A 23,136-nucleotide genomic window follows, 5' to 3' on the forward strand; every position below is an offset into this window, starting at 1 on the left:
TTCACTGAATAAACCAGGTTTTATAAGTGAAGATAGAAGAAAAATAAAGAAAAAATATACTTTTCTCTTCTTAGAAAAGCAATTTTAAATTATTTCTTTCTACTCTGACCAAATTGAGAGAATACCACAACTGTGGCATGCTTTTCAGGTTTTATTGATCCTGTGATAAACAGTGACTCAGAGACAGAGATTTTACATGCAACAGTGCACTCAATCATAAGATGGGAAAGTACAAAAAGGAATTTCCCAAGACTGCAAATGCATTTAAAAAGAGATTAGAGCATGCTAAAACATTCCCTAAATGTTAGTATTCACCATTTATGTCAACAGAGACCACAGAAAGCACCACCTCCAGAGTAGCTATCAGCTTAATTCAAAGTCCAGTGTCTGACACTGCTCAGTACCCAACAGTCTGGAGGAGCTGGAGGAAACAGCTAGTGATGGGCCTTTTCTCCTAAAACAGTAAGTTCGTAGGCACTACAGAGGTATGCTCCTAAAGTAATCAGTGTTTGTTTTTTAGACAGAGTTCACATCTAATTTAAATAGATATTACCTAAATATCCATTCAGGTATCTTTTTATAAAATGTCAAAACTGGTGCCCTTCAAAATGCTGTGTGAAACTCATTTGTACAGGCAATTCCACTGTGTGAAAATTCATTCTAATTGCTTTTAAACTTTCACCCTCAACTTTCTTTATGTAATTCTGTACTTTGAAAATTTCCCTTTATTTTCTGTTGCCTTCAATATTATCAATAGTTCACTAATGCCTTTTTTTAGACTATCTTTATGGGGATGCTGCTTATTCACAGCAGATCTGTCAGACAAATTACCCAGAGAATAATACCAGAATATGGCTGACACAGTAAAGCACAACAAAAGGATGGTCAAGGAAAATGTGGACCCACTGGTGAAAAAAGAGACCTAGTGACAAAGACAAGAAAAAAGCCAGGGCACTCAATGTCTTTTTTGGGTCAGTTTTCAATAGTTAGTTTTGCCCTCAGGCCTTGCAGGTCCCTGAGCCTCCTGTGGGATTGGACCTGCTGTGAAGGAAGACATTTCAGAGGCTCTTGAGCCCAGCTGATCATACAGGAGGCAAAGGGACCAGACAGGCTGCACCCCAGGGTTCTCAGGGAGGTGACCAATGCTACCTCACTGAAACACCATCGTGATTAAGGCAGACTGGATAATTGCATATGTCACACCCATCTTCAAGGAGGGCAAGAAGAGGATCCAGATAGCTGCAAAGCTCCTCCTAGGAGCCATTGCCAGCTACGTGATTAAGGCAGACTGGATAATTGCATATGTCACACCCATCTTCAAGGAGGGCAAGAAGAGGATCCAGAGAGCTACAAAGCTCACCTCTAACCCAGGGAAAGTTACAGAGCAAAGCTCCTCCTAGGAGCCATTGCCAGCTATGTGATGCACAAGGCAGCTGCTAATAACCCATCTGGATTTACCAAGATGAGCTCTAGTGCTGTGGATAAGGAAGGGGAAGATGGCAAATGTTGTACACTCTGACTTTAGGATGGCTTGATTTGACTTCATTTCTTCTTCAGCCCTTAAAAGAAAAACAGAGAAGATATGCACTGCTTAAGCAGATTTGAGGGAATCTGGCTACACTGCTGTACTCAAAGAGTTCTGACCAGCAGCACCAACTGTAATGGCAACTACTTACTAGGAGCTTCACTCAGGGATCCATACTGGGATGAACACTATTTATTGTCTTTATTAAGCAACCTGGATGACAGGACAGAGTGCACTCCCAACAAGCTAGTGAGTGAAATCAAACTGAAGGGAGCAGTCAATACTTTGGAGAGCAGGACAACATTCAGCTATTCCTTGATGGACTTGAGAAATGGGCTGACATTGGGAATGTTAGGGAGTTCAACAGGAGTAACTGTGGAGTCTCCATCCGGGTTAGAACAACCTTGTGCAGTGGCACAGATTGGCTAGAAAACAGATTTGCAGATAAGGAGCTGGAGAATCCTTTGAGTGTTAGTCAGCCTTGGAGTGCCACTTTATCCGTGCAGGAAAGGTCAATCACATACAGGGCAGCATTATCAGTGTGTTATCATCAGGCCAAGAGAAGTAATTGCTCAGCACTTCTGAGCCTAAACCTAAATCATTGTGTCCACTTTTGGGTTTCATGCTTCAAGAAAGGTATTAATATACTGAAGCAACTGGTCTGAGCCTAAACCTAAATCATTGGGTCACTTTTGGGTTTCATGCTTCAAGAAAGGTATTAATATACTGAAGCAACTCCAGACAGGACAATGATGGTCCAGTATTTTAGCAGGCTGCCCAGAGCTACAATTTCCATCCTCAGAGACACAGCCTGGACACACAGCCCAAAATAACCCATTCTTGTTGGACATGTTTCAAACCCAGGGTTGAACTAGATGACTGCCAGAGATCCTGTCAAACCTAAGCTACCCTATTGCTCCGTGAAAACTCAAAGCCTTATTCCTGAAGCTCATGATCACTGGAGAATTTATCTTCCTGTATTTTACTGGGCAGGTGAAAACACCCATCCACATACTGTAAATAAAAGGTCTGGCTCTTAACTCTTTTAGTTATGTTAATTAGTTGGTTGGTACCATATATCAGATTCAACATCTACAGGTGGAAAACATATTCTTATTGAAGGACTACTTCAGTGTTTTCCTTCACTTCTTTCTTATCCTCTTGTATTTGCCTTTCCTCTCATCTCTTTTAGTCTCCTTTTCTGTGCTTTCTCTCTTTTTGCAGAGACCTTTGCCCAGCCCTTTGTTCATTATACTATGAGAATATCAGGAACATCCTTTCAGATGCCACGATTAACTTCTACTAGAAATCTGTGATGTCTGTGTGCAAAGAAGGGCTATAGACACAAGCACATTCTGACTTCGAACTGAGTTTTTGCCCACTTCATATTTAGGAAGTTAATTTTAGTCACGTAGGTTAGAAAATGAAATTTTCAAACAAACCAGAAAATTCTAAAACCTGAAAACTGAATTCTAGAGTTTGAATATTCTACATGTCCATCCCAAAGATGTGCTGTAGTAGCTGTCTACATAATAATTATATCCTCATTTTGAAGAGCACGTTAAATTTCAACATTTGAAGTGAAACGGAAACACAGTGACAAGATAGGAACATTTTACATCATATGAATCAAAGAGACTGGTTTTGTACAAAGAAATAAGAAAAGACATATACAAACAATATCCTTGAAAAAAATAAATCAGAGATGTAAAAATTGTCTGAGAAGAAAAAATCAGGGGCAGGTACATCTTACAAGAGAAATGCACTATTTAAAGTCTAAAAGAGTGACTACTAAATGCAGATTAAAATAAAACATTAGCACTAGCAAATATATGCACAAAACAGAGGAAAATGGTTCTAAAATGCATGAACAAAGGGTTAGAAAGCTAAATAAATGTAGCTTCTGCAAAAATTCTTGCTGTTGTCAATAGAAGTTCTGTGGGATTACATTTGCAGAAATAACTTATTTTATTCAGAATGACTCACTACACTTACTAACTGTGGTGTTGTGTTTTTCTTCATTCAAGTTCTCCAAAAAGCCATTAAGCTGACAAATTCACAACCACATATTTTTTGGGGGACTAAAAATATCAGGTATAAAAAACAGCTGCAGATAATACAGGCACGCAAGCAGTGCACTTGCAATTCAATTTACTAAATCATTTCAGTGACCTGCATTCCTACAGTCAGCCCAAACACTGCCATAATACACTTAAGGTTCCAGCCTTTACTCTGAACATGCTAAATATTCACAATAACATTCCTTAAAATTAATTAACTCTGTGGAATGTGACTACCCTTGATGGTTGTGTTCCTCTACCTGCTGGAGCCCTGGACTCAAAGGACTCACCTACTGCGCCCAATCCTTTCACTACACGTGAGCAGGACAGCCCATTGCCTGAGGTCTCTCAATAGCAGCAAAAGCATTAGGCTTTGTTACCCAATACTCACTAGCTAATGCCAATATTTCATAGGAGGGCAGCAAGAATGCAGAGAAAAATTTAAAAATTTATCTGGAGGTGAAAATAAAGGTTCCTCCTGTCCATGGATACCCCTGCTGAATCTGTGCAACTTGCAGTTCATTAAAATTTGAGACTAACCATCTAACCAACAGTTTACAATCCCCTCATGAAGGCAGAAGTCAGACACCTATCCTAAAGGAAGCTTCAGTTTTTAATGCCAAGACTATCCAACAATATATTTTGTAACCTGCTGGGCTCCATGTTCCTCACCTTGCCTGCAAAAAGCTGAACAGTGTCTGCACATATACGGTAAACACAAATGTATGTTTGCACATATATGGTAAACACAAACACCTTGTGACACACAGCAATTTCTTAATTTACATGTTCAAATCCTGGAGCTCTCAAACAGATATTGGACCAACAGCAGCTGTAAACAGAAAACAAACAGCTAGAAGGACAAACAGTTAGTGAAAGAATGCAACCTGCACCATTTAGCTCAAGCAATTAGCTTGAGCTAATTTATCATCGTGCTAGGCTGGAATGGCAGTTAATATACCAGTGTGACTCAAAGGGCACAATCTAGTACTGTATCTTAATCAAAGGAGGGCAATATTTTATCAGATCAAAGCACGAAATCTATACTGCTGTTGTTTTATAATGATAAAACAATTCTGAAACAAACATTTCCTTTACGAAGAAGCTGGGATACTAATGTCACACTTGAGCAAAGACATGTCTGCGTATCTCAGAATTTCCCATTTCTACAGCAGACCACCAGTGCTGGACACAGAACCACACTGTGGTATTACTTTGCGTACATATGAAGCAAGTTCCCTGTGCAATTTCCCTTTAAGCAGTCCTGAATTCTCATGACTTCATTTAAAGCAATTTTACTCTCTGATGAAGCTGAATAATTAAAAATTATTCAAAAACAAATAAGGAAAAAAAATCCAGAATAAGACTGGTAAGTTTTCCCAAAGATTTTCTGAAGGTGATATTAGAAGATGAATGCTCCATTAAGACTGAGGAGCTGAAAGCCCTAGATAGAGCCCTTCAGCTCTTTGGCATCTAAGGGGAATCAAGTCATGTGTACAATGGGAGTTCAATACCAGAAAAATCAGTGCACAGTGTCAACCAAGTGCTCCAAGTAGGTACAAAAGTAGTTCACAAGGCTCTATGTTCTGCTGTAGCAAAAACATTTCCTATAATACAAAGCAACTTTGCCATCTGTGTTTTCTTGAGGCTTTCTGATGAGATGGACGTGTTACCAGAGACCCTATCTCTCTACACACCTTCACCACTACAATGTCAGCCGACATCTGTGCTGTGAACACAGCCCTAACGTTTCCAAAGAGGCATCCTGCACTCTGCATGGGTTGGAGCTGCCAAAAATAGCCTTATCAGGACTTGTTGGTTGTTTAAGATCAGGCCACTAAATGAGGTCATGAAACAGTCCTTTGCAGTCATGAATGATCAGTATCAGCTTTTGGGGAAAAGCCCAGGTAGCTCTCAACCACAGCCTCTAACAGCAAATGAGAGGATTTTCCATGTGCCACTGAACTCCAAAACTCTCTTAACAAACACACAATTTACCTCTCACATTAAAAGCTCTTCACCCATAAACAAGGTTATTTCAAGTACAAATGGGTTAACTTACAAATTGACATCCCATTCCTTTCCTACTCCCTAGCCACTCATTCTTGTCATTATTATTTTAGGGGAATCAGATGTGTGTTTTAGAAGCTTTTTATCTTTCATGTATTTACCTTATGTTTTTCATTATTATTATTACTGCTTAAAATGTAATAAACAGCTTACAAAGGCAGATCTCTCTACTAATCTCTCAAAGTCTTTAACTCCCTCATACATTTTTGAAAGGCATTTCTGTAAATCCTCATCATTATGATACTAAAACTGGGAATGTCCACAGACGTTTGAGACGTCTGCTTTAACACCACATCTCGGTATGTCTCAGTTTTGAGGTTTCCTCATACTTCATCAGATCTCATTGGTAAGAAGTTCTAAGTATGTACTGATTACACAGCTCTTTGCTGTAAATTAAGGTATTTTTAAGTGCAGATGGCATATAAACAAAGTTTTTCTCATACGAGAGAGATTTTAGCTGGTCAACAATTAGTCAAGTAAACCTCTAGGTGAAGCCCCTTCTGCGAAAGTCAGCAGTGTGTAACCTCAGGGGGGAGGTGGAAGTATTGTTTCTAATTACCCTCTTTGAGCAGACTAATTGCAAAAGGATCTAAAATAGATGCTTTCACATCCCATAAAACAGTAGGCAGCAAATCAAGACCGGCACACAAACAGGGCTGGGGTTTTTTTAAGCCCTTGAAAAAACCCTACCCCTCCCACAAAAGACTCACGTAATCACTCTTGAGAACAATGCGCAAGCATAAACCTCCTCAGCCAAGCCATCCTGTTCATGCCCTTAACTGCTCAGAGGATCCAAGAAGCTACAGAGATGTAAGTACAGAAAAGAACTAACTTTTAACTTTTTTCCTTTGCCACTGAGCAACAGCAAACAATTCCAGAAATATTTCCTTTTTTGCATTATACTGGATATTTTCATGTGGTAGTAAGGACAAATGAGCTTTGTAAGGGAAAGGCCCATGGAAGAAATTCTCTGATATTTTATATTCCCATATTAATATGCTGCTAGTTAGTTTCCACTTAAAGGATCTGTTGATCTACAGCACCAACAAGCTATTCCAACTCCTTTCTCATAGTACAGCCTCCTGACAATCACAGGGAAACATTTCATACTGCCTTAACTTAGACAAATTTTTAGCAATACTAATTTAAATTATACTTGTGCAGAAGAAACTACTGTAGAAGTAGTAAGGGAACCACTCTAGCTCTAAAGTCACTGAACCTCACAGAATAATAGTAAGAGAGAGCCTTAAAACAAATCCATACTGTGGTTGTGAATGCACAGCTTGCTTTTATCACATGCATTTCACGTCTATGAAAACAGCCTTTATTATCAGCTCGAAAAGTTCTCACTCTTCTCATGTCTGAACATTGCAACAGAGCATTTTAAGAGTCCAAAGCTTTATGAGCTAATTCCTCTTTTAACTTCTAGTGCACATTTCTGTCAAGGTTTTTAGAAGGCATTCTTCTTCTGAATTGCAATGACCAAACATCTTTGTCCTTATTACTGGCCTTTAGATATATTACAAGTGCTATGATTTTTATACACCTTCCCAATTTAAAAGGATACATTTTTCCTATTATACTGTCAAAACAAGACAGACTGTTCAACAGACAATAACTCAACTATCTTTTAGCTTAAAAAATAAGAGAGAGTACATGCCTTTGAGCATAAAATACAAGAGATGTGTCTAATATTTTCATGGCTGCTCCTGAAGAGATAAGGCGATTGAAAATTTACCTGGCAATTAGTCTTTAAGAAGTCAAATATCTTTTTCTTTTCTGGTCAAAAGACTCAGGAGTATGTACAGAGAATAATAAAATTAATATAGAAACTATAATCTGAAGCTGTAAACCCTAAAATTAAATACTATACCTGTATGGGTTTCATGTAATTCAGAAAAAAACCCCCAAACTCAAATAGGTGTGCATGTTTTCTAGTACTAAAATACAAATCCTCATTTGACTACTTTTTTTCTTCTGTTAGGAAGAATGTAATTTTCAGTGGCTCACACTTTTATTTTGCTTATTTGCTCTAGTTTTAGGCTGTCTCCTTTTTACATTTGGTACATCTAAGCATTTGGTATAAACTGAAGGGAAGTTAATCATCTTAGCATCAGTACAGCTCTTCTGGTCAGTATGTGTTTTTGGCATAGACTATTTATGTTAGATACACTTTTTGTGGAACACATCACCCTTGAAAAGAGAGATCCAACAGATATGACCAGGGTATACCCTTCAAATTACTTCCACTTTTTCTTTAATTAGTTATGCACTTCAACTCAACTTCTTTTATTTCCATCTCACTTACCGTAGTTTCTATTATTTTTTAGCACCAAATATAACTGTCATACAACTGTCATGCAAAATCTGTAGTAACAGACTATAGACTATATAAAGATCCCACAGTGTTGTGCACTTGCATGTTCTGTTAAGCAGCTAAAGAATATTCTAATTCTTTATAGCCACTGTTAAGACAATATTTGGGATTCTCTGATGTGTGTGTTATAAATTTGGGTTTACTATGCCAACAAATCTGGATCTATATCAAAGAGGGATAAAAGCACTAGCCTGGAAACTCTCTCATCAAAATTAGCTGTGGGTTGTGACCTGAGGACTCAATCTTCACATCATTAGGCCTTTAGAACACAAAACTCAACAGCTTTTGAAAATAAATTAACAAAAAGCACTAGAAGCACGAGTGTTAAAGTGTTAGAAAGAAAGAGGAAGTTTTAGGACATGCCTATCTCACGCCTCAGTTTTTATTAAACTACATGCAGTCCCGTGTTGCCAGTCCACACACACCATATTATGAACCTTAGGTACATGTTCTTTCTATTTTAACAAGGTATTCTACTATGCAACCTAGCACACACACTTTTTAATACACATAACTTAGCTGAATCAAGCCTTTTTCTCAAACAGAGAACACTCTACAATAGAGATCACCTGTACGGTAAAATAGAAATACAAACAGTAAATAGGACTGCTCACAGAAAAAAATAATTTTGAGATTAAGGAAAAAATTAAACCTACAAAAACAGAGCACTGCGTATTTCCCATCTTCTACTGTTTTAAAGTAAAACCTACACAGATTATATCTATAGAGGACTGTAAATCAGTGAATCTTGCACAGAAGTCTTTCCTGACCATTCCTTTAAAATAATTTATACTCTATAGAAAAGAAAGAAATAGAAAACAACATAATCCCAGGATAGAAAAACAACATTAACCCCCAACATGATTTGTTAAAGAACTATTGTCTATCTCACAATGATTAAATCATACTATGTATAGAGAGCCAGGAGAGATCTTTCTAATGAACTGCTGTGACTTTCCAAGAATATAATTAATACCTTAAATTAGCAATTGGACCAGGGACAAATGGACCAGGGATTCATCTTCAAAGAATGAAAATTATGAAGAGACACAGAGAAATCACACGTTAGATTACAATACAGAGTAAAAGCCTTCTACATGTCCCCTGTTCTGCCGAAAAGACAGATGGTGCTTCTCAGCAAAAGCAGGAGATGAGAACAAGAAGAAATTTCATTTAGCATGCAGAGAGAGCTTTCTACCACTGCTTGCACACAATCCCAACCCATGTAATCTAAGGTGCAATGCTGCAATTGCTGGCTCACAGCTTAAGTCTATTCTTCTTAACAGTTAAATGTATGTAAGGTTACGATTCTACATGCAAAGCTCATCACACACGAACATGTCTGTGAAGCACAGGTTTGGATTACACAGTACTTCCAGACTGGGGCCACCATCCTGTTCATCAAATACCTTTGCTGTGGGGATTAAACACAAAACAAATGTATAAACATAAAACAAATGACTGATGCCAGTCAAATATTTTCACACAACATGAATCTCCCACACAAACTATTTTTCCTTCTTTGATGAGATTACAATAGTGGTTTAGAAAGACACCTGCACAGATTTCGGACATGCTAGATTTTGTAAGCAGCTTGCCATTGTGCTGCAAATTTTTTTCCCCAGATGAATGCTATTGCTGTGAAACATCAAGAAGCACAGAGAATAGACTAGCAGCTGCCGAGCTAACAAACCTCATAAGTAATTTGAAAGAAATTTGCTGGTCAAAAAGCAAATGTAGTGCTAAGACTTGAAAATGGCATGGGAAAGAACATTATAGAATAACCTGCACTGGTTGCAAGCCTGGGCATAGTATTTAACAGTAAAATGAATTTTAAACTCTCCCAGATATAAGGTACTCCCAGGTCAAAGCAGAGAGCAATGGCCATGCCCTTACACTGGAGATACCCTATGACAGAGTGAATCAGATCACTCCTAGATCACAGTGAACTAACTTCACAAACTCCCAGTGCAATGCTACACAACTATCTTGCATATATAATCCACTGAGCAGAAAAAGCATCTGGAACCCCAAGTCCTGTGTGGGACACAGCTGCAGTTAGAAGAGACATCACAGGATCATCTCATCTTGTAGTGAAATATTTGAGAAGCTTACCTTGAATTGTCTAAACCATGAGATTGTGTAAAGGTAGAGACTCGATGCAAACAGCAACTTCAAATTACTTTTAGAGATATTTAAGAGAGAGACACACATTTTTTAACAGGGAAGTTGACTGAACAAAGACTAGAGTACAAATGGGTAATTTGCTTTTTCTTCAGTTCTCAAAATCAAACAGCACCTTAGAAAGTATGCTTTAAATGAAAAGTTATTCATACACAATAACTAAAACAATCTGAACTATACAGAAGATTACATTAAGTGAGTAAGTAGTCTGTGTCACTGAGTGTTTATAGTCTCAGAAAATGTGAAAACCTGAACAACCTTTCTTACAATACAGATAGGCAGACAGGAATTTTCAATACTTTATACCTGAACATTTTGGCATGTAACGCTAACCCAAAAACCTCTGGTACTCTTTTCTTAAACAATTTAATTGGTAAGGGAAATTAATATTATCTTTCTTCCAAGTATATACTTCAAAGTAGTATCATTAATTAAGCTGGAAAGCCATTGGAAGGGTCTTTAATCCAATAATGTAGAAGAGCAAAAGTTTTAGTAGTGATTCTAGAGGGTAAATTCATTGGTGCACCTGGATTTGGGACAGTCAATGGCAATGTTCTCATGAGTTATTCAGGCACACAGATCATTAAAACAGAGGCATGTCCAGCTAATCCAAGGTTTGCAGCAGTAAGGATGTAACATTCTCCATTTATTCTCCAATAATGTAAAACTCATAAAAAGTATTCAAAATGTTCTTTTTTTAGATACATTCTGTAGAGGATGTCATATGCTCTATGTGTAAGATCACTCAGGATTGCTGCCAAGAAATAATCAGCAACCTGATACAAGGAGTAGGGTTTTTTTTAAAAGAGATCTTATCTTACTTAATAGTCTAGACACCTTTCAGGAAGAAAATATTATTTACTTGGGTGCTGCACATTATGGTGGATGGTATCAACTTTATCATCTGTTTGGGCCACAAACCAGATAAAATCCCTCTCTCTCTCTCTTTTTTTTTTTTTAAATGAATATATTCAGGTACTGTAGCACCTAAACACCTTGGTGGCTCTCAAAAATGCCCATACATTCCTACCGGTAGACCAAAAACTAATACTAATCTACAGCATTGTAAAATGTGTTCCCTACATCAACAGTCAAAATATTTTGGGGATAACAGAGAATCAAAAAGAATACTTTTTGCCCCTAGGGCTCACTCCCACAGCAGGCAGAAGAGGAGCACAGCTTGGCTGACTGCACACTGCCCTGGAAGATCTATGAGCTGTGCTCCTCCAGCTTTCTCCTCATCCATTTGTGGCCAGCTTGCTCTGCCATGGAACTGCTCCCAATATATATCCATGCCAGCTCCATGGATAGACACAAACACTTGTCTCAGCTATGACCCCTTCTCAATACAGCCACACTTAACTTATATGGGAGGATGCACAGCATATTTTGAACAACAAGTTCTGAATTAATTTATTACATTAAAGATCCAAGTTCAGAGCACAAAATTAGGTAACATGCAATTTATGAAATTCTACTCTTGATGTAAAAAATTACATTTTACTGACTATACAGGTTTCTTCTTAAACTATAGTTCAATGTGTTTGTATAATAGATATAGACTATGAATGGATGTGACAATCATGTGCACTATTTTTGAACCTAAACTATTACAACTTTAAAGCAAAAAACCCCCCATGCACTTAATATGCTGTAGCTAGTTACTGCAATTGAACTGTTTATCACAAATCTTAGATTATTCTTTCCTAAATATGTTGATAAAATTATTTTAACTAAATCTCAAGAAAGAGATTAATTGAAGATACACATGATGCTGGGAGTGTGAACAAGAATTAGAAGCATTTAAATATGAGAAACAAAACAAAATACCTCACTGACTCATATACAGGTACCTACACAAACCCACACCATTTTACGCAAAGCCTGTTACACTTAGATAAAACAAAATCCATCCTAAACACTTCTACAAGGGAAAAGATGGGAGGAAATCATACCAGAACTATCCTCGGGGTAATAACTACTGCATTAATCAATCACCAAACACACTAACACCAAGACAGCATGAACAATGCAGAATTAATTAATATAAAATTGCTGGCATTCTTAAACCTGCACTACAGCTGGAGCTGTTATTTAACAGATTAGTTCCCTTATTCAAGGCACAGAACTCCCAATTCAGATTTGACAAACAACCCTGAATGCAGTAACCCCATGTCTTGAAAGACCGTACGTACTTCACAAATATCTAAGAATCTGACCATTGTACATCTATCAGTCAGAAATTACTCACCTATCTTCCCTCCTAGCTATGGAATGCAGCAAACACAGACTTAATGTAGCACCTGGAAGTCAAATTTCTTCCTCAAACATGTAGCATAACTAGTTTACATATTTTAATACACATCATCCACTATCTGCAGGTTTACTGTTTACAGAGAAACTTTAATTGTGAACATCCTGAAATAAGAAGGACAATCTCCTCAAATCATGAAAGAAAATACTAACCTTTAAATGCTTTCAAAAGTTAATAAAAGGATAGGGAATGCTTTCTAAAATGTGTGGTTTAAACCCCTTTAAACGGAGAGGTATTTCCCAGAAAGACTTTTTGCAAGTTCAACAGTTGCTTGTAAATACTGTGTGCTGAATGACAGATTCTCAGAAATAACACAGACATGTTTATTAAAGGTACCAGACAGACTCAAAATTCTAATTACAACAGATTTTATCTTCAGGTAGTATCCTTTGTTAAAACAGAAGCAATCTTGTTTTGATTGCTGTTTAAATTCGTAAATGGTGCCTCTAAGAGGCACCCTTTTGTAGAACAGCTGCCTGAGGAGTAACATGACATGCCCCATCCTTTCTGAGCTTCATGTTTACACTACGCAGCTGTCAGGTAACAGCAGACCTTGGAAATGTTTTCACTGTGAGCAGTATCAACAGAATGGGGTTCTTTCCATTTCTGAAATTCTGCTGGATCATTTTATAATATTTTTCAGCCCCCCAGATCAGTGCCACTTTGCAACTCTTGTATGCTACTCATGACTACAGAGATGAAACAACTTCTAAAATCTACTAAATTGACAAAGTAAAATAGTTCACCTCTCTATAGCAGGGTCACTAAAGAGTAATTAAAGTAGTAGTCTTAAGAAATTACGTATGTAAAAATATTTGAATTAGATTTCAAAAGCCAATTCTTAAAACTAGAATTAAACAAGTTATTATGGTTGGAATCTGTGATCTTAAAGGACTTTTCCAGCCTAAATGAATCTATGATTCTATCATAATGTCAATTATAAGAATGCTGAGAAAAAAAAAAAGTTTCTCTAAACAAGTTAAAGCATCACAGTGTGAATTTTTAAGAACAAAAATTCCCTTAAAATTAAGTAAAACACATTTAAAACATCTTGTCTGCTTGTCTGATCCTTGGAGACTTCATTTGATGCTTTATCATGTGGTTTCTTCACACTCTTTTTCCCCCCTCAGGTTGTTTTAAACAGTCTCCCAACTTCTGAGCATCTATAGACTTCACTTTCAAATATATTACATCCCTGGTTTATTACTGCCCCTGTCTAATTTTCTCTATTAGAGAGGCAACTGGGAACAAGAAAAGCCAAAAAGAGGCATCTGTTTGTTTTCAGATAAGAGTCTGGACAAGTATTTCGCAGCAATGAAGTTTCATTTCATTTTTTTAGCCTTATTTTGCAACAGAGGCTGTCCATTATTACGTAGAAATAGTTTATCTACATTTCTTACAAAATGTTCCCTTTTGTTGGTTTTTTTTCTCATGTTAGGTCTACTGAGCTTCCTGCAACAACAGAGATGGTAGAAATGGACCCTTTCACAGCCTCTGAGACCAACATTTCCACCTGTGACTTATACGAGCACAAAGACACAGCACGGATATTATTGTCTGTCTTCTATGGCTCCATCTTGATTCTTGGGGTGCTTGGAAACACCATTGCCCTCACCGTCATTTTTAAAAACAGAAAGAAGATCAACTCCACCACCCTCTATTCAACAAACCTCGTCTTCTCCGACCTGCTGTTCTGCATTGCCTTGCCAACCAGGATTGCCTACTATGCCCTGGGATTCCACTGGCCTTTTGGAGAAGCGCTGTGTCGAATCACCGCGCTCTTGTTCTACATCAACACCTACGCAGGCGTAAACTTCATGACGTGCCTCAGCATCGACAGGTTCTTCGCTGTCGTCCACCCCTTCCGATACAAGATCAGAAGGATTAAATATGCCAAGGGCATTTGTGTCTTTGTCTGGTTTCTTGTATTCAGCCAAACTTTCCCATTACTTATACAATCCATGTCGCATGAAGAAAATGAAAGGACTACATGTATGGAATATCCAAACTTTGAGAAAATAGAACATCTACCATTAATACTTCTTGCTGCCTGCTTAATAGGGTACCTTATTCCTCTGGGGATTATTCTATTTTGCTACTCTCAAATCAGCTGCAAACTTTTTCAAACAGCCAAGGAAAATCCATTGACCGAAAAATCAGGGATAAACAAAAAAGCCATCAATACAATCATATTTGTAATTATAGTGTTTATCATCTGCTTTACTCCTTACCATGTTGCAATCATACAACACATGATTAAGAAACTTCAGAAAGAACCCTTGTGCACTGAAACAAAAATTTTCCAGAAGTCACTCCACTATACTGTATTTCTGATGAATTTTAACTGCTGCCTAGATCCTTTCATCTATTTCTTTGCATGCAAAGGATACAAGAGAACTGTACTGAAAATACTGAGACGACAAGTGAGCGTATCAATTTCAAGTGCTGCCAGGTCACATCACGAAGAAAGCTCCCGTGACGCAGGGGAAACACAAATGACGGTACTTGCTAAATCTTCCAATGGAAAGCTACCTGAAAAATAGTCTGTAGTACCCCACAGTGAACCAAGACTAAAAATCCAGGGTCCACAGCAAAAACTCTTAGCGCTCCCCTACAGCAGCTTAAGTAAAATTCTGTTTCGCAGGATGTCAGAGAATCAAGGAGTGATAGACTGAAAAAGATTTGTCACAGGACAGCAGGAAAACTCAGCATTATAATCTTGCTGTATCCTTTTGACTGATCTCTTATTTTTCCCAGGAAATATGCACCATTGCAGATGTTCAGATTCCATGCCACACATACATATGCCTGGATGTTACTAGCTCAAGCAGAGCCAAATCACAGTTAGGATTGAGCACAAATACAGCTTACAGTTCAGACCAACTACAACCAGAACATCTGAAAATTTCAAGACCTCTAGCTGAGCTTCAATTACAGCGATGGTTTTGTTGGCCCAGTCACACAAACAGAGGAAATAAAATTTTGAGATAAAATAGACAACTTTGCTCATTTAACTGTGACCAAGTACTTAGTTTATAGCTCTTTCAAGGTGAAACTACATTTTACAGTATTTGGAGCACAAATGCCTTACTGGACAATTCACATAATAAACATTGTCAAATACAACACATGAAAAGCTAATGAACTGTTTGGTTCTCCCCAACACTGAACATCTCCTGTATGTAAAATCACTCATCTTTACAAGGTGTATTATCGCTTTACTCCTTTTCCTAAAGGAAAACTTTCCTTTGTAGTGTGTATTGTAAAAAGTCTCTCTCTACGCCTGTTGTATATAGATTATTTATAAACACAAATTGAAGCACAAGACTGTAATATGAAAACTGCACCATTTCAGTCAAAAGAACAGTGATACAGTGTTCTTCAGAACTTCTGCTGAAGTCAGACATGGACATAAGACAAACGTTTTAGAAACCTAAATAAATGTTCATAGTTGAGACCATTCAAAAAGTAAATTAATGGATTAATTCTGATGTTGTGAGATGGCTACCTCTCTTTAAGCACTGTTTACTGGAGAGATCAATAAATGAGAACAGCAGAATTGGCTGGGAAAGAACAAGTTTTCCCATCATGTCTTCATACAGTGTATCTGGGACGCCTTTAGGCATGCTGAAATTGGCTCAGGAAATAGACCAAATGACTTAAACACATCCTGCTGGAATCAGCTCAATACCAGCTGAGAATCCAGGATGTAAGCCCTGGGTTCCTGCTGATGTGCCCTTCCGTCACGTTTCAGCTTCCTTCCCTACTTTATTCCTGGCCCCTCTATCTTTTCTTCAGTGTTCTATCTTATTAGTATGCCTTCACTGGCCAACACAACTTGATACCTCAACCAGGAAGTTGTGATGGAAAATTAAAGAGTGCCTGATAATCATCAGTAAAAGCTATGCCACATGTTAGAACAAATTTTATTTATTTCAACTGTATTTTTCTGACATTGAGGTTGTATTGGAAGTCAAACAAGCATATCACATTTGTCATCTTTGCAATTCCTTCCTTCCTTCCTCATGTGCTGACCTCTGCCAACCTGCAAGCACAGAAGGGTCGTACCTGACAAGCAGTACAGAAACATTAAATTAACAATTAATTTTTTTATGGCAAAGAAACCACAAACCCACTATATTTCATACCACTTAAACTGCCAAAAATGAGTTTCTAATTCTAAAATACTAATTCTCTCTTTTCTAATTATAAAAGACACTATGCAGCTTCAGAAAAGCAGTGCAAGAAGAATAACTTTTATCAGGAGAAGTCCTACTTATTCTGTATGTTCAAAGTTTCTGTTTTTGTCAGCTTTTTTAATAAACTATTTTAAAACATTATTTAAGAATGTGTTCCTATTGAATTAAGCAAATGGTAACCAGATAAAATCATAGACCACTCATGAATACCTAGAAGTTGTAGAAATAAAATATATGTATTGCTAACATCTCACCAGCACAAGTTTATTTTATTCTACTAATGCTAAAAGCTAATTTTCTTCTACTAGGCTTTTCTGAGTTTTTAGTATGCATTTCATCTAACTGTGATTATAAAATCTTAAAAGACAAGAAAGCTTTTTAATATTTGTCTGTAAAATACAACTTAAATATGTATTAAAACACCACATACTGCAGGTAACTACACACTTCTAAGTAGAAGCAAAGTGAAGATTTCTACTGAACATCTTTCTCTACCCCCATTTTCTCACATTAGCAATTCTGTTATTTTCAATATTGGATTTTGTTTCTAAGTCACACCAGCATTCCCAAACAGCTAACTTAGCATCAAAATACTGCTCTAGCATGAGTCCAGTTAGATACAGGTTTGAGAAAAGCTACTTTTTTCTCATTATTTAAATGTTTCTCAAATGCAGAAGAAACCAGTAAAATAAAAACTTTTAAAAGCTGAGATAAGCTCTGTTTCCTGACAAAAGTGCTGCAAGCGATGACATACAGGTGGACAATGACAATTCCTATCTGTGGCAGCTGATGCCACTGCTCCTCCACATTCCTTGTCAGGATGCACTCGCAGCTCAAGCACACTTGTGTCAATGAGGAGACTTTTCTGTCATCTGCCAAAAGCAGCAGTGAGGGATTCACTTGGCTTGGGACACTGCACTGAAGTAAAACATTTAGAGAGCTGTTCCTTGTACCAGCTGTGGCATGGTACATGGCAGCCATCAGCAGAGAGATGGTAACAACCTGCCGCATGGGACCAAAGGAGAACAGTGAGAGTAAAGAGTTACAGCTGTTCTCAAACAACTGGTTTCCTCCATGATGCCCTTTTCCAACTTGTGCCTTGAAGTAGTGTGAGGTTTGCAAGGAAAAAAATAAGCTTTTTCTTTGGGGAAAGCTTTTCATACATTCTAAACATTGTTCCTTTATGTGTGAAAGCCTGGCAAATAACCTAGAACTCTTTCATGTTTTTCATACACAAATAAAGCAACTGACAAGTAGCAATAGGTTCAAATGGCATGTTCATTGTGAGGATCTGACTGGAGCATTTCAGAAAAACTGGGTCTCTATTTGGAGGTTGAAGTCTAGTCAGGATCTTGAAACACATGTTCTTGAAAAAACAACAGCATCTCTTATCTCTAAACTTTGGAGTGTCAGGCCAGGCAGCTGCTAAGAGGACTCCAACTATGTGGAGTCCCAGTTCTAGTACTAACACTGCATGTCCACTGCTGACATCTCCCTCAAAACCTACCCGGTAGGGAATGTGACAGAGCATATAGGAAGCAAAAATTATGATGGTGGCCAACTGGTATATTTTGGCTGTCTCTGTCCAAGTCCAGAAAAGAAAGATGGATTGACATCTACTGTCAAACATATGATCAAGTAAAGGTGCACCATGTGAAAAATCCCAAAACATGCACACTTCCAGCAGAAGAGCATCTAGTACCTTCATATTTTCTTTCACTGGGAACATAAAACTCATCAGTAATAGTGCAAGTACCCTCAGCTGCCTTGGACTCTAAGGTATTGAAGACTAATGAAATCGTGGAGATAAAGAAAGCAGTCTTCTGTGGCTTACAGTCCCAGCAGAAGAGGACAGGTATTTCCCAGGGGATTGCTGTCTGACTGTGAGGTCTGTGGTTCTGAAAGCTATATAGATGAGGAAACTGTAAGCACCATGGTCATCTTGCAAAAGACACTGACAGCAACTCTCTGAAGCTGTAAACCTGCTACCACAAATAACACAGTTCTTCAAAGTGGTTAGTGACTCCTCTTAAATCTTAAAAGCAAACTCATTAGCGTAAAAAAGGAAGGTTTTGAGCTTTTTAAAACAGATATTCCATTTAAGGAAATTTTGTTCTGAAATTTAAAAGCTTTTACATAAGCAAGGAATGGAGAGACTCTGATAAACCGATGAGACAGCCTGCAACGTGGCAAAAATAAATAGCATGCAGCTGAAGAGAAAGAGAAGAAAAGCTTTGCCTTATACAACCACTTCTGGAGGAACTGAAAAGCAGTGACATACTCTGCTCTCTTCTATCACCATGTCTGTGGTAGAGAGCAGGGGAACAACTGAATATAAACTAGGGGTTGTATTCAGCAGTATCCCACTGTGCTGGCTCAACACAGAGCCAGTGTGTCAACAGACACACAAATTACTTGAAAAACAACAAATTTATCTGAGTGCAGTATTTCCTAATACAGTCTTGGCTAATCTGCAGCCTGAAGACTAAGACTGTGGTACAAAATAAATACAAACACTCAGCCAAGCTGCAACCCTTCTCTGAAGAAAAATGGGAATTACTGTTTGTGTAGTAAATGCTAAGATATATTTCCTCAATTTTTTTCCCCTCAGAATACTCCCTTGGCTTCCTGCAATGTCTAACTTTGGACTTCCTGAGACAGATGTCTCATCTTTGCACATGACAGCCCTCAATCAATGTTTTCTTCCATCAGCCTGTCTGGTCCCTTTTTGAACTCAAATAAAATATCCACGACTGCAGCGTTTTGCAGCAAGAACCTGCACAGAATAACTACCCGTGGTGTCTGGAGCCATTTTTGTTCACTTGTGACACCTGGTAGTTTCAGCTGAAGTCCCTCACTTCTTGTACCAGAAACGAGTGAACACAGTGACTCCCTATTTACCCTGTCCACAGTACTTGTGATTTTACAGACCTGCATCAAATCCCCTTCCTTCAAGTTATCTTGTATCATCTGTGAACAGTCAGGTAACAGCTGTTCACCACTTCATTCAAACTCTAAAGAAGGAAAGAAGGCAAGTATAAATAAAGAATGGGAATCCAGCTGTGTTTGTGCTGTGTGACAGAAGGGAACAGGGTATCTCTATACACACGAGGTCAACAGCATACTGATCTACTTTTCTTACCATATTAGCATAAAGATTCTCTGAACTAGGATCTTGCCACATGACTGACAAATTTGGATAACCTTGCTCCAAGGCACTAAATAAGGAAGAACTGGACCTCAAATGGTTGGAAAAAAGGACTCACATGAGCCTCATGAAGTTCAGCAAGCCAAATGCAGAACCGAGCTAGAATAACCCCACACAGAGTGGAGGCTGGGCATGACCTGGTTAGAAAGCAGATTGGCAAAAAATTCTGGCTCCTGGTAGACAGGTTAAAGAGGAGCTAATAGTGTGACCTCATAGATAAATATGGCTGTGTTTAAAAAGAATTTTTTCCCCTCCATTTGCTACTTGTGAAATCATGCCTGGAATTCTGCACCAAGTTTTGGGTTTCCCAGTAGAAGAGAGATATTTGGTATACTGGAACAAGCTCAGCAGACTGCCACCAAAAATGTGGAAAGGGCTTGCAGCACATGTTATTGGAGGAGAGGCAGAGGGAACTGAGATGGTTCACACTGAGAGATGTTACTGCTATCTGCAACTGCCTAATGGGGAGGGATACAAAAAAGATGGCAACACCCAGTAACAGGCAAAAGTTGAATCAAGGACCAATTAAACATCAAGAAGCATTTTTTCATCGTGAGGTTAGTCAGACATTAGGAAAAGTTCCACAGAAAGCCTTTGAAATATCTGTCCTTAGAGATACTCCAAACTTGATTTGACACAGCCATGCTGAAATTGGTACGTCCAGGACTGGGCAACATAATCCCCAGTGGCTCCTTTCAACTTGCCTCCTTTATGACCAGCAAACTGGTCAAAGTTAGACAGGAAAGCAACATGAAACTCAATTGCCTTGTAATAAAACTAGCAAATTATGTAACTTTAAAATCTTATGGTCTTGTCCTCTACTTATGCCCTTATCAAAAATGCTGTCATTAGCATCCTCCTAAAATAAAAGAAAGGTCAAGACATGGCATAGATTTATTTTCACAAAACTGCATTCTTTTTTCCTCACTGCAAAAGTATGAATTTCCCCTCTTCCTCTTTTTTTCTCCTCAGTTGTGACAGATGTTGTGCAAAGGGCTAAACTAAAAAAAAAGTTTTGCACCTGTTCGACAGCAGCAACATTGTGGTTATCCTATCCCCTCCAGAAAAGTATGCATTGTCTTATACCATGCAAAAGGAGAGCTGTGTTCCTCCCTCTAATCAGCTAAGCTTAGCAGTTTCATCCTTCCTGTGGCACATAACTTTCAAGGGAAGTTGTGGTTAGTTTAACTCCAAGGCAGCCTACTTTAAATATAGAGATGCTGAAGACTGATTATTCTCAACTCACCAGCCTGAAGAGCAGCCAGATAGTGTTTTATTGGCAGCTACTGATACCAAGGGACTAAGTACTAGATGTCTTAGTATCACAGCTCTGAAGTATGGACAGCTACAGCAACTCTGTCTAGAAGTAATAACGGCAGATCATTGTCCCCAGTGGGACAGGGAGAGATGAAGTTCCCCAACCAGCTGCATGTGTGATATGAGGCATTTTTGACAAAAAGGGACAACTGAAGATTCCTCACAAATTGTCAGATTATAAAGACAATTCTGGGTCAATTCTCTGGGTCAGTTCTTTAGTTTTGTCTTTCAAATAAAATAAATGCAGTGTATTCTCAATTCCAGCTATTTGAAACAGCCTGAACACCCACCAGAACCTTACTTCATTCACTCAGGGGCAAACCAACTATTTCAAATGCACAAGGAGTAGCTGCCAGGATAACCAAGTCATCTGAAATTACTGACACAATAGATTACATTGCATTAATATCATTGAGCAAAGGTGTTTTACACTTTTTCCTTTAAGGAAAGGAAAATGTTCCTTTTAAGAAACATTTAAGGAAATGTTCCTTTTAAGCCAAAAGCTAGAACAGAAGCTCTAAAACTAACACTCTCAGATGCCAGCACCAAAACTAATGACCACAAACACCAGGGGTGACTGCAGGACAGGCAGCTCACAACTCCAGCTACAGCCAGGTCACCTCTGTCCCTCCTTGCTGTTCTCCTGCACCATTTCACTTGTTCAGCCAGCACACACATCCCAGGCCCTTGGCCACACCCAAGAGCATATGGAGAGCTGCCCACAGCTGGCAAACCCAGAGGCTCATGGCTCTGAGCAACCAGCTGAGGACCACTGCAGATGGAGAGCTCAGGGTCAAGGAAATGCCTCCTCGTGTCTGAGCTGGTTTCACTGCCTCCACAAAAGGTCTCTATACATTTCCTCTACTGCATGAGGAAGCTGAACTTGGAAAAATTAACTCCTCTGGCTACAGCCCTGCCTTCCTAATAGTGTGGCTGCTGGTGGCGTGGGGCCACTTAACTGTACAGCTCAGCCTCTCTATTCAAGCAGTGAAGCACTACTGCCATCACAATCCCCTTGCAGTGCTTCTTGTGCTGCAGCTTGCAAATTCCCAATGAAATTAAGTGACTAATGATCAGATCTGTAATTTTTAAATGCCCACAAAAGAATTTTTGGAACAGACATCAATAAAGAGTTAATACCATAATGTAATACCATAATGTATTTTAACTACAGATGAAGTCTCATTTTCATATGGTCCAGATAAGGTCTTCATTACACCAAAAAAAAAAAAAAAAGAAAAAAAAGAAAAAAAAATTTCTCTGAAATCTGATTCTAATGCTCTTCCAAGAAGTGCCACTTTCTAGTCCCAAACAAAAACAGGAAACAAGGGTGCCTCACTGACCACAGATCCACAAGTAGAAAAATGTTTTGGTTTTGCTACTCTCTTTTCAGCGTTACTCAACTTTGTGAACATGTCAAAAAATGGTCTAAGCAACTAAGAACCATGACTAATACTCCAATTCATCAGATGATACAACACAACTGCTCACAGCAGGATTCCTCCACACACAGGGTGCTGACAGCACTGGCCTGAGAACAATGTCAGGGTGTACCAGCAGACACACCAAGAATTGCAGAGCACCTCAGAACTATAAAGCAAATTTTATTTTAGTTAAGTGACCTTTGCTTAGAACAGCAATATTTCTTCAACTGATAAGAACACAAAAAATCAGCTGTATTTTGAACCAAAATGTTAGCAGTTGCAGAAATAACCTTATAAATAATGATTTACCTACTGTAGCAGACAGCAGTGGACCACTATTTTGTGAAGAGGCAGTAATCCACATAACTACTAGTTGAGCTGCAGGCCTCTGTATCACACACACTACATGATCACTACTTAATCAAGACACACCTAATCAACAGTATAATTAATCACTA

The 23,136-nt window shown here is 38.4% G+C and overlaps 2 protein-coding genes across 2 annotated transcripts in view; one reads left to right on the plus strand and one right to left on the minus strand.

The window, feature by feature from the left end:
- Positions 1-23,136, minus strand: part of UBAC2 (UBA domain containing 2) — an 89,013-nt gene that overhangs the window by 31,703 nt on the left and 34,174 nt on the right. The gene's annotated exons all lie outside the window — the stretch shown is intronic.
- Positions 6,359-15,527, plus strand: LOC120512298 (G-protein coupled receptor 183-like). Its single transcript, XM_039730422.1, has 2 exons — positions 6,359-6,465; positions 13,969-15,527. The coding sequence occupies exons 1-2, from the start codon at positions 6,425-6,427 to the stop codon at positions 15,071-15,073; spliced, it is 1,146 nt and encodes a 381-aa protein (XP_039586356.1). The 5' UTR covers positions 6,359-6,424; the 3' UTR covers positions 15,074-15,527.

This window comes from Passer montanus, unplaced genomic scaffold, assembly GCF_014805655.1.
Source record: "Passer montanus isolate IOZ18808 unplaced genomic scaffold, ASM1480565v1 scaffold72, whole genome shotgun sequence".
NCBI lineage: Eukaryota > Metazoa > Chordata > Aves > Passeriformes > Passeridae > Passer > Passer montanus.

Coding starts and splice junctions, on each gene's coding strand:
- LOC120512298 (XM_039730422.1), top strand. CDS start 6,425: ATGCCCTTAACTGCTCAGAGGATCCAAGAAGCTACAGAGAT. Junction 6,466..13,968: donor ATCCAAGAAGCTACAGAGAT/GTAAGTACAGAA, acceptor TTCTCATGTTAG/GTCTACTGAGCTTCCTGCAA.